At 41.3% G+C, this 12,819-nt stretch overlaps 1 protein-coding gene across 1 annotated transcript in view; it reads right to left on the bottom strand.

Annotated features, from left to right (window-relative positions):
* Window positions 1–4,060: 4,060 nt before the first annotated feature.
* DDX43 (DEAD-box helicase 43) overlaps window positions 4,061–12,819 on the bottom strand; it is a 13,978-nt gene continuing 5,219 nt past the window's right edge. Inside the window, exons 6-16 of the mRNA XM_024133074.1 lie at window positions 11,704–11,860; window positions 11,360–11,478; window positions 10,474–10,575; window positions 9,957–10,098; window positions 9,313–9,413; window positions 8,207–8,294; window positions 7,418–7,545; window positions 7,142–7,251; window positions 6,538–6,676; window positions 4,700–4,787; window positions 4,061–4,177 (exon numbers count right to left, since the gene is read on the bottom strand). Coding sequence (XP_023988842.1) covers window positions 4,061–4,177; window positions 4,700–4,787; window positions 6,538–6,676; window positions 7,142–7,251; window positions 7,418–7,545; window positions 8,207–8,294; window positions 9,313–9,413; window positions 9,957–10,098; window positions 10,474–10,575; window positions 11,360–11,478; window positions 11,704–11,860 — 1,291 coding nt within the window. The remainder of the gene's footprint in view (window positions 4,178–4,699; window positions 4,788–6,537; window positions 6,677–7,141; window positions 7,252–7,417; window positions 7,546–8,206; window positions 8,295–9,312; window positions 9,414–9,956; window positions 10,099–10,473; window positions 10,576–11,359; window positions 11,479–11,703; window positions 11,861–12,819) is intronic.

Below are 12,819 nucleotides of genomic sequence, written 5' to 3'. Positions count from 1 at the left end.
TGGGAATGAAAGCGCTCTTCCAGACACACCCGAACAGATAGCGCCTAACACCACAGCTTCTTGTCCAGAGTCTCTCTCAACTGGGAACACGGATCTGCTGTTGAAGAGACGGTGACATGACCTACACATCCACAATTGTGGCTCAAACATCAGACAGCTACACTTTTTTTTTTTCTTCTCAACAGTATGTGGATATTTCCAGAGAGCAGGTCACCAATGCCTTAACCCCATCTGCCCCCAAACTCCAGCTTGATATCAAAACACTCCCCTTGACAAAGGGGGTCTGGTGTTTGATTCCTTCAAACCCTTTCTAACTCAGCTTCTCAGGAAAAACCGACATAAGCCACATACTTCAGAGCCTTCTTGGTGCCTACATATCAACAGCCTTCAGCTGTGAGCAGTGAGACGCTCTCTGAATACGCACTGAATCTGCACAACTGGAAACAGAGAGCACCTTGACATGCCAGCCATGGTCAGGTGTATGAAAATACGATCCCCTCAGAGCCTAGAGGATGCTCTATGTACATTCAGTTATGCATATTTTCAAAGGCTGCCACCTGCTAGACATGCATTGTGAGCACTGGTGAAAGCGTGGCTGCCACGGACACACCACGTTTTATTCAGTGAGAGTGGTGTCCTTGTCCTTGTCCACAGAAAGCATGCTCCATGGAACCGAGAACTTTGGCCACTCCACCGCCCTGCTCCGGGGGGGTTTATTCTGACTTCTCTGGGTGGATGCTCTGATGAATCTACCCATGAGACACTAAAACGCTCCACCAGGCCAGGCTGTCCGCTGCTGCTTTTATTCTTTGAGGCTTAAGAAAGAACTCAGAATTAAAACTGAGTAAGAAGGTGATACCTTTGAACACAATATATGTCAAGATGGTCCGAAATTAGAATTCAAGTCCTTTCTTCTCTTTCCTTCCTACTCCCTGTTCACACTCTCTGCTCCCCCAACACACTGACTAGAAAATTTTGCAAAAGCATACTTTTGGATATAAAGCTTTATTTTCAAAGGATACTTTGGTTCTGATAGAATTAGATATAGGGATCTGAGTTTTTGAACATAAAGGAAAAATCAGGTAATTGTTAATACTGAAAAAAGTTGTTCTAGCACTTTCCCCCCAAAAGAGAGGCAAAGTGCTCCCAGAATGAGCATCAGATGGTACCGGCCTGTGCTGCTCAAAGCCATGCTTCGTTGCTGACCCTCCAGTGCAGAAGGTCAAGGCTGGTCAGAGCTTCCACCCCAGGGCTGGACGCTGGAGCAGGAACCACACGGTCCTTGGCAACTTTCTTGTGGTTCTGAATTAAGGATTAGTACTTCTGAAAACATGAGCCCCAAACCACTAAATGCATCCATTTGTCAAAGCATTTCTGGCCCAGGAGAACGGCTGAGGTCGTAACATGTAACTTTGCCCGCACAATGAAGCGTGGAGGGGAGCTCCAGGGGCCGCGGCTCCCGGGAGGGGCTCTGCATGTGTGTTTCTGGACCCTCCACAATACAGCTGGGCGCATGGGACTGCCTGAAACCTCGCCTGACCCAAAACCTCCTGTTGGTGCATCAGGGTTTCCTCTCCTACATGTGCTGAGTAACAGAAACGGCAGGGGTCTCGGCACCTGGAGCTGGGGACCAGATGTGACAAGCCTGGCACTGCAGTGACAGCCCGATTAGCCAGCAGATGCCGCCTGAGTGCCTACTGTGCGCCAGGCACAGGGCCGGCGAGGGACCCGCGTCAAACGGACTTGCTGACAAGCGACAAAGCTGGCAGCAAAGCGGGGGTCTGTGTCCCCAGCAGACGGGTCTGCTCACGCAGGTCCACCGCCAGCCGCAGGCTGCTGGTCCAGGGCTACACCTCGCGCGAGGCAGCGTGGAATCACACAGTGACTGCCAAGATGGCTGTCACCCACATTTCCAGGAGAACTGACTTCATGCTTCGTTGATGCGGCCATACATTGTTTTCCTTTCATTCTTTTTCTGATCTTGTTTTTTCTTGTTTTCATTCACGGGACTGTCCCTGAAGCCTCGGCTGATGGTCTCTGCTCACTGGGCCTTACTGAAGCCTGGCCTGCTCTGCAGTTTGTAGTGTCCTCTGTAACGTTGGAGAGTGTTCACCTGAGGCTCCTGTCCACGTGCAGCTGGACCTTCTTCTGCGAGATGCTCTTCTGGACCCTGTTGCTGAAGGATGTGATGCCCACGGGCAGGGGTAGCAGCGGGGCGGGCCTTGAACCGGCAGCAACCAGCCCACGGGTCCCTGCTGCCCCTGGCTGCATCCCAAGCCCCTCAGCCCCGGGGCTGCCCTCTCCACACTCCCCAGCGTGTTCTGATTGTGGTCTTTTACAACCAGATGTCCAGTTTTCCCAGCACCACTTACTGAAGAGACTGTCTTTTGTCCCCATTGTGTATTCTTTTTACATTTCATTCTGCACTTTTAGGGAAAGACGGGCTCCTAGCTGTTAGCCTAGCCCAGCTTCGCTGAAAAACCTGTCAGTAGCCCTAATTAATGTTAGTATTTCACTAATTTTAATGCATTTTCACATAACGAAACTTATTACAAAAATTTATTCTCATTACATACACCTTTTGGTGGATGTTTGTGGTTCTTGTATCATGAACATGTTTCCTCACCGCTATTCAACTTCTGACAGATGATTACATGGTATAAGTAATTGTCACGTAGGAAACAGAAAACTACACAAAACTATAAGGGAAAGTAGGGGACCGTGACTAGTGAAAGCAGCTTTCGGGGAAATGAACTTACCCAGGATTTACTTGATCCTGGAGCGCTAGGCTAAAAGTTAACAAACAGCCGTGGCATAGTCTGGCCCCGTGAAATCCTTTTACTGTTTCATTTCAAAGTAGATGAAGTAGTAAGAAAAGTACCACCAAATAAAACACTATGTGGTAAACACAAAATTAAAGGGCTATTGAGAAAGACGGATCAGCTTGTCTTTTTATCACAGAAAAAAATTTATTGTGTTAACAGCATTTTCACTGCTATGACAACATCTGAACAAGCCTGAAACCCTTTAAAGATTGACCTTAATACAGCAACATTATAGGAGACAAAACTTACTTTTATTTCTTTTTTAAAAATAAGAGAGCAAAAAGTGAAATTTTAATGCTACATTCCTTAATATCGATAAAATTTCAACTCAAGTTTAAATACTTTTGATCTTATTAAAGTATAAAATACTGAATTCTACATTTTAAACACTACTATTTTAAGAATCAGTCATCTCTTCATACTGCCAGCATGCTTCCAATACTTCCACAGTATCTTAAATAAATATATCTCAAAAAAAATCTTGAATTCTGAAAAATAAGCAGGAAAAAGCATAAATTGATGTACTGTGTGCCATTCTAATGGGGGTGAGGTGATCTGTGAATCCCCTAGTGATTAGTGAAGCTGAGCATCTTTAACTTGTTGGACACTTGTATGTCTTTGGAGAAATGTCTATTCAAGTCCTTTGCCCATTTTCTAATCAGGTTGTTTTTGTTCAGTGTTAGGAGTTTCCTATGTCATAGGCATTAGGCCCTTATATGATATGATTTTCTCCATAGTTTATTCATACGGCTCCCTACTGGACATTTATGTCCAGAGGAATTGCTGGATCAAAAGGTGTATGTATTTACAACTGATACATTACCACCTGACTGCTCAGAAGAGGTTATACAATTTACACCTCCACCAGTTCTATTATATTCCATTATACTCTTACGACTGTACAACTTAAAAAGTTTTTTTCTCACCTCTGAATTAATACTTCTAAGCTATATATATATATTTTTTAACATCTTTATTGGAGTATAATTGCTTTACAATGGTGTGTTAGTTTCTGCTTTATAACAAAGCAAATCAGTTCTAAGATATATTAACTAAAATTTGGGTAACAGATAAAGAATAAGATCTCATTTATTAGGTTAATGACTTAGAGATAATGCTGATTATAATAAACACAATAACAAAGCCTAGTTAAGGAAACCAGGTGTTTGAAAGTCCATGTGTTATTCAAATTTTACCTCTTTTAAGTAGGCTGGTACCACTTTTCAACAAAGACGTTAATAATAAAACTTCTTGGGTTTTCCTTGGGGTCTTTCCCACTTATTTTCCATTTCTTTTTTCAGTTTATTTGCTTTATATCTCTCAGCCATCACCACAAGATCCTCTGGGACACTCTGAAGCCATTAAACGTGTTATTAGGATTGAGGCGATTCGCATTATGTAACAGCTTTTCTACAATCTTCAGAGAATCTCCACCACTGATTACATGACATCTTCCAAACAGAATGGAATGTGTCCCTTTGCATATGCAACACCGAATCTTCAAGGTAAAAAAACCAGCCTAGTCTTAAAAAACCCTGTCAGTAAGTACGCGGCCCTCCTGCTAGCGTGGCCCTTCAGGTGCTTCCTGGTGCCTTTGCCTGGTGTCACTTTCTCACCTCGAGGCCTGAGTGTGTCCTCTGCTTCCTCTGTTCTCTCCAACCTCCACCCCACTGGGCTCTTCCGCAGCAGGGTTCAGTGATGCTCACCCCTGTTACACCCACTTACATATTATAGTGCTCATCTGTGCCATGCTACAGCCCTCACAACACGCTTAATTACTTGTTTAATATCTGTATTTCCTGACAGGCAGTAAAGCCCCACTACTTGGAATAAATGAAATTTGAACCTTAGAAAACAGAGTTGCATATTCTCACCTGATTTGCTCTTTCCAGAATATTAATTAATTCACCGGAAATCTTCCAATCATTTCTAGTGATAAGGGTAACAGATACCCCGGTCCTCCTTCAAGGGGGGAAAAAAAGTCAATTTAATTTGATTTATAATTTATATTCATGATTCAGCTAGCAAAATAGAACAAAAACAGCAGCAGCAAAACCTCAACTCTTTCACAAGCCCAACTACGTATGATACATTAAGATTTAGCCATTCAGGGACTTCCTTGGTGGCGTGGTGGTTAAGAATCCGCCTGCCAATGCAGGGGACACGGGTTCGAGCCCTGGTCCGGGAAGATCCCAAATGCCGCGGAGCAACGAAGCCCGTGTGCCACAACTACTAAGCCTGTGCTCTGGAGCCTGCATGCCACAGCTACTGAGCCCGCGCGCCTAGAGCCTGTGTTCCGCAACAAGAGAAGCCACCGTAATGAGAAGCCCACGCACCGCAACGAAGAGTAGCCCCTGCTCGCCGCAACTAGAGAAAGCCTGCATGCAGCAACGAAGACCCAACGCAGCCAAAAAATTAATTAATTAAAAAAAAAGCTTTAGCCATTCATATAAGGAAGATGTGGTACATATACACAGTGGAATACTACTCAGCCATAAAAAAGAACAAATTAATGCCGTTTGTAGCAACATGGATGCCACCAGAGATTATCATACTAAGTGAAGTAAGCCAGACAGAGAAAGACAAATATCATATGATATCACTTATATGTGGAATCTAAAATATGACACAAGGGACTTCCCTGGCTGTCCAGTGGTTAAGACTTCGCCTTCCAATACAGGGGGTGAGGGTTCCATCCCTGGTCGGGGAGCTAAGATCCCATATGCCTCACGGCCAAAAAACCAAAACAGAAGCACTACTGTAACAAATTCAATAAAGACTTTAAAAATGGTCCACATCAAAAAAAAAAAAAAAAAATCTAATAAATAAATAAATAAATAAAATATGACACAAATGAACCTATCTATGAAACAGAAACAGAATCATGGACATAGAGAACAGGCCTGTGGTTGCCAACGGGGAAGGGGTTGGGGGAGGGATGGAGTGGGAAGTTGGGGTGAGCAGATGTAAACTTTTATATATAGAATGGATAAACAACAAGGTCCTCCTGTATAGCACAGGTAACTATATTCAATATCCTATGATAAACCATAATGGGAAAGAATATTAAAAAAATAGAATGTATATATATGTATATATATGTATAACTGAATCACTCTGCTATACAGCAGTAATTAACACAACATTGTAAATCAACTATACTTCAATTTAAAAAAACATTTAAAAAATATACCATTATGTGAGTGAAAAGCCATGCCAGACCAGAAGATTATTGCAATGTATCTGTCAAAGCAAATCTTATCTATAATATATACAGAAATTCCACAAATTAATAACAAAAAGATAGACAATACAATTTTTTTAATAGGCCGAAAGATTTGAGTAAGTACTTCACAAATGAGGCTATATCCAGATAGCCAATAAGTATATGAAAATGTGTTCAACTTCATTAACTACCAACGAATATAAATTACATAGCACTACATCCCTCCGATGGGCTAAAATTAAAAGTACTGACAATACCATGTTTTGGTAAGAATGTCCAGCAACTTGGAACTAGTAATTAACACAACATTGTAAATCAACTATACTTCGATTAAAAAAAAAGATTTAGCCATTCAAGCAGAAATTTGGAAACTAATCTGCAGTTGTTTAAACAGCATGTTATGGGGATTTTATGATAGTGCTCTCAGAGGGGAAAAAGGTCCTTTTTGTGAAGAGAATGGGAGCCAGGATGGACGGACTGACTTACCCTGCTCTCCCGGTGCGCCCTACTCTGTGCACATATTCTTCGATGTTCCGGGGAAAATCGTAATTATAGACGTGTGTGACATCATGGACATCAAGACCACGAGATGCTAAATCGGTAGCAATCAGTATTCGCACTTTCCCTAAAGAGTAAAGCCAAAAGAATACAGATACACGCTGGTACAAACCAACCCAAGACATATCTGTCCCCTAATATCTGATCAGGTGAACTATCCTTGCTTTTAATATTAAAACTCTTTTAAAGACAGTGAAGACGGGAAAGGGTTACTTAGCCTTTTTTAACTGCTGGCAAGTTACAACACAATAGATTCCAAAATTCAAAGGGTCCATGAACCATGGCAAAGATATATGCCTCTCAAGTAAATTAAAACAACACTCTCACTGCAAATTACTGCCTTGATATCCAGGTTTTAAACATTAGCTTGAGACAGTTCTGAGAATCTGATTAATATTTAGAACAAGTATAGTTCTGGGATCTGCAAGCTGAGGGCAGATCTTAGACATGGGTTCCATGAAAAGGTGCCATCACTCAAGCAAGTCCAGGCACTGGACACTTTTAAACTGCAATACTAATTGTATAAATGTACCTGTTTTAAAGTTTTTTAATGCTCTCTCTCGATCACTCTGTTCTCTGTTGCTATGCAGAGACTCTACTGATATATGCCGGATACACAGGTCACTTGATAAATGATCAGCCCTGAAGCAAAAGATAAAGTCAGGGGTCTGTTACTTCCACTGGCAAGAGTCTGAAGTAATGTGCATATTGTAAGACATACACCCCCCCCATATGAAATGCGTATACACATAGAAACAATGCCAAAACAAACCATAACTGATTATCTGAATGTGAAAAATATACTCACACAGCTTTCCGGCTAACAAATATTATGACTTTGTCTTTGGGAGACAGGCTCTCGATGAAAGTTTGGATATGTGATCGTTTCTCGTCTTCTGTGGTGACAATTATATTTTGCTTCACGGTACTCACAGCCTAAAGGACTCAGAGATCATAGTTCATCAATATTAATGGGCAAACCCCATATATTGGCTCGAAATCCATCTTATTTCTATCATTGGTTAAATGTTCTAATAAACTGCTAGCAAGAAAAATGGCAGGTCCTTGCAAAATCACCGGTTCCTACCCAAGGATTTATGACTCAGTCTTTCACTTTTTACCAGTGAGTCACCCACGCTAAGCTGGGAACTCTTGAATACGTGGCAGTGTGTTGAAAGCAGCTGGTTACTATCGTTGGAAAAGGAATAACCACGGTTTGAGGCCAAGCGTACAAAACTATCGCCATGAATTTGGATATAGCCTTTGCAATGAAGATGTTCAGCTGATGACACAAAGAGTTTCCGTTCAATAAGTATTTTGACAACACAAAATTTCAAAGTATCGCTGGTACCATTTTTTTGACCCAGAGATGAAATAGATTCTGAAGCATTTATCCTGTCTTTTGTGAAATCTCATGAAATGAGCCTAGGGCAATGACCCATTATTAATTACCAGTGATTTAAGTAAAACGTCAATTTTCATTAATGATTAGTTGAAAGGCCAATCTCAATTATGAAGTGAAAGGCCAGAGAGCTTTACAATGGCAAAACATTCCCATAATTAATAAGATATAAATAGTAATTAAAAACAAGCTTACAACTAGATCCAAAGTACCAACATACACAATCATGGGCTCTTTCAAATAAGATTGTGCGAGTCTACGGACAGCACATGGCCACGTTGCACTGGAGATAAAACATAATACACAAACATTAAAAATTTATTATAAAGCAAACATTACTAAATTTCCCTAAGAATGCTATGAACCAAATTACTCATGAAAGACAAACTCAGTACTTTTTAATGAGGCCAATTTCACAGAAAACATTTGCTTCACAATGAATTGCTCAATGAAGCTACTAGATTAAACCTTTAAATAAGTTTAATAGGTTTGTAAACAAAAGGTGAAAAAGAGCTATACCTTTCCAATCTATGAAAAGGTACAATGAATTCAGGTGTTAGATTAGTTTTCTCTCGGCCTTTATAAATAAGGCAAAAAACCCCAGTATTTTTCATACATTGTTAGCAGGCAAAACCAAACACTCATGCCAAATAAAAACATTTTAACTGTACCGATGATTAGATATGTAAATTCAGATGTTTCTTCAACCATATATTATGAAAGTAACCACCTTCTGTACTTTCACACTAATTACAAAGATGGGAAGTTTAGTAAGAAAACAAAATGAATAAATTTAGTCTATTTCCCCAATCACATACTCTTCTGCTGCCTCAGCTTTATCTTCACCAAAAAGTATTCTGGACAGGTGATTACTTTTTCCAATCTGAGACCCCCCCAACCCCGGTGAAACAGTCTCCCCTGCATTTTTTTATAGAAATCTTATTCTTTTTCAAACATTTATTTATTTACTTAGGCTGTGCCGGGTCTTAGTTGCAGCACGTAGGATCTTCATTGCAGCATGTGGGATCTAGTTCTCTGACTAGGGATCGAACCCGGGCCCCCTGCATTGGGAGTGCGGAGTCTTAACCACTGTACCACCAGGGAAGTCCCTAGAAATCTTATTTTTAATTCAGGAAACCCAATAGTCATTGCTAAACTGTTACACTGAGTTGCTATACTAAGTGATGACATTATCTTTCTCCAAAGGACCTCAAAATACTTTTAAGAAAGGCTCTAAAATCAAATGGATTTGGTTCCACTGATTTCTACTTTGCAGACTAGCAAATTAAACATATACCTACCTTGTCATAACTGTCTGCCTGTCTGGGCGTACATCTAATAAAATCTTCATTATCTGGGGTTCAAATCCCATATCCAGCATCTTGTCAGCTTCATCTAATACCTGCATTAAAAATGGTTAGATTAGGGGAATTCCCTGGTGGTCCAGTGGTCAGGACTCCGCGCTTTCACTGTTGAGGGCCCGGGTTCCAACCCTGGTCAGGGAACTAAGATCCCACGAGCTGTGCAGTATGGCCAAAAAAAAAAAAATGTCGGCTAGATTAGGTATGGAAGGTAGCTAGTATGTATGCTCTGCCTTTATGAATGCTAAGGTAATTTTTTCATTTCCTCCATTATCTAAGCTATCTGTAGTTGCAACACAGATTGATTTAAGTTTGCCAACTAACAGTTTCTAAATCGATTTAATGAAAAAACAATTTAAGTGTCTAAAATATTCATGAGGAATTCTTTTGTACTTACCTACATTTTCTAATATTTATATAATACTAAAATGGAATGACCTTAAAATCCGTATTTTAACAAACTAGAGGGAATGAGAAACAGTCCTAGGATTTAAAACCATTATGAAATGGAGAGCCATTCTAAAGGGTTTGATAAAGAGTTCAGTTCTTCCTCCCAGGACCCTGAACCCCAGCTCCACGATTACCAGGTAGGTTATGCTCTTCAGGTACACAAAGTTATTCATTTGCAGATCGTGGAGTCTTCCGGGAGTGGCAATAATGATATCGACACCTTTTGCTAAGTCTTTTATTTGTCCATCTCTATCGCCACCACCATATACACAAACACTTAAAAAAAAATACAGAGGTTCATGTTCACGTGGGGAATATCCCATCACAATTCAAAATCCCAACCAACCTAAGCATTCTGGGTATAAAATAAAAAGTATATAAATCAGAAGTCTCTGGTAGTAGAGTATTGGCCCCTTTCTGAGAACCATCCATACCTACCAACCCACAGGGACGTGTCCTGCGAGAGCCATGTTCGCATCCTTGTTATCTGACCCCACCACCCAGGTTACAGTCGACGTGGATCAGGGGTAAGTAAGCCTTACCCACGCTGAGCCAATCAGCTTCTCAGGATGTGTGAAAATAATGGGGAGGATGTCTACAGCTACCAATGGTTGGAATGCTGATGCAGGAACGGTCAAAGACAAGACTCACCTTTTAAGACCTTTATATGAATACTGACGGCACTCAGCTTCCACCTGCAGAGCTAGTTCTCGAGTCGGGGTGAGGACTAACATGCCCGGCCCATTCCTGCCTCTTCGGAGAGAAAACACGTCAGTCAAGTACCCATCTCAGATATACAGGACCTTCATTCAGTGCCTGCAATGAGGGAATTCCCTGGCGGTCCACTGGTTAGGACTCCAAGCTTTCATCTGCTGAGGGCCTGGGTTCAATCCCTGGTCACAGAACTAAGATCCCATAAGCCTCGAGGTACGGCCAAAAAAAAGGCAGCAATGAGTGTCAAAGCCACAAACAAGCACCACACATAAAAAGTGGAGAGGGCTTCCCTGGTGGTGCAGTGGTTGAGAGCCCGCCTGCCGATGCAGGGGACACGGGTTCGTGTCCTGGTCCGGGAAGATCCCACATGCCGCAGAGCGGCTGGGCCCGTGAGCCATGGCCGCTGAGCCTGAGCTCTGCAACGGGAGAGGCCACAACAGTGAGAGGCCCGCGTACCGCAAAAAAAAAAAGTGGAGAAATAAAGAAAAACAGCCTAACAGAAAAATCTTAGGGTCCAGACACCAGCCTTTTCATTAAACAGGGCCAGAGCTTTCCTGTGTCAGACATTCTCACAGAATTGTACTGGACACAGTAATTTAAACAATTTGTTTCCAGTGTTTCACTATTAAGACTTTTGGTGGATACTACCTATTGCTTCCTAAAAATGTTTTGTCCTTTTATAGCCTACCAGAACAACACAAGTGCATTTGCCCGAGACTAGGCATTACCTTTCGACCAAGGCAATCGAAGATACTTTTCATTGCATTTTTGGAATCCATATCTGTTAAACCCCTAAAGAGAACCCAGATGTAATAATTCTTACAGTGGTTGTGAGTCAATATGAATAAATCCAGGCATTAAGTAGGACAATGTCTTCCCCGTTCCAGTCTGAGCTACTCCTATAAGATCTACTCCTTGTAGAATGATTGGCCATGCTTGTGACTGAAACAGAATGAGAAATATTAAAATAAAAAGTGCATTTTTTTCTGTCAAGTATTCCTTCCTCCTCTCCCAGCCCCAAACTTCTCAGCATTTTGAGTGCTAGGCAGCGGTGGAGGTGCTGGGGGGACACTTATAAGAGACAGCTGCTCTCTGGTGTTATAACTTCTAACGACCAGAAATTGAGGGGGGAAAGTCGATGAAATGTTAGAATGAAAGAAAGCCTACCTGAATTGGTGTTGGCCTTTGAAAACCTGCCTTCTGAAGGTTTCTCATAACTTCAGGATAACAGTGAAATGCATCCTCAAAATTAGCAATAGGGTTGGGAAGAGGACGTTTCTCACCACCTTTCAAGTCATCACACATTATATTATAATTTTCCCTCCTTTAAGGAAAAATAGAACAAGGATTAGTGGCTTTGGTCACTTTACTCCCCAAGCAAGAAAGTTTTTCCAACATTAGTTCAGGTCATATCTAGAAATTCAACTGCAACTGATTAAAATTAGACTGCTGGTTAAGTTACAGTAAAATGTAATAAGAAATAGAAGCAAGCCCATCTTTTTTTCCCAGAATAGTTCCAGAGAAGGAAAAAAATTACACTGTATGCATGAATGGACCAATGAAAATTTCATGGAAAGGTTAAGAATAGAACCTGAAAATTATATGCTTCATGAATCAAAGTCAGATTTGGCAAACGCCTGAGGGCCTATAATGTTTCACACACATTTCCTTAATTAATCCTCAATAATACTTTGAAGTGGGAATTATTCTCATTCGACAGGTGATCTTTAGTCACTTGCCCATGCTCAGGGCCCTACCCCAATCCTAGAATAACTGCTCTGTCTGCTATATCATACTATCTTAGTTTTATAACAGATATTAATAGAAAAAATGTTGCCATTATGACCTATAATTCCAGATAATAAGGACCAAAGAGTAAGAAATGTTTCTAATATTCAGATATCAGATCAATTTCTCATGATTTTCAACACCTGTAGAAATAATTCTCAAAAACTGCTAATACAGCAGGCACTACCCACGTCTCTTAAAAATTTCAAATTCAGTTCCTCAATAATATTAGCTACATTTTAAGTGTTTAATAGCCACATATGGATAGTAACTACTCTAGACACAAATATAGCCCATTTCCCCTCTTCACCAAAAGTTTTATTGGATAGCAATGCTCTAATGTATACGATGTAGGGTGCAACAAAGTTTTCTTTTTTTTTGCGGTACGCGGGCCTCTCACTGTTGTGGCCTCTCCCGTTGCGGAGCACAGGCTTCGGACGCGCAGGCTCAGCGGCCATGGCTCACGGGCCCAGCCGCTCCGCGGCATGTGGGATC

The sequence above is a fragment of the Physeter macrocephalus genome, chromosome 10 (assembly GCF_002837175.3).
Source record: "Physeter macrocephalus isolate SW-GA chromosome 10, ASM283717v5, whole genome shotgun sequence".
Taxonomy (NCBI): domain Eukaryota; kingdom Metazoa; phylum Chordata; class Mammalia; order Artiodactyla; family Physeteridae; genus Physeter; species Physeter macrocephalus.
The sequence above is the reverse complement of the archived record's forward strand: the minus strand, read 5'-3'. Positions and strand labels throughout refer to the sequence as shown.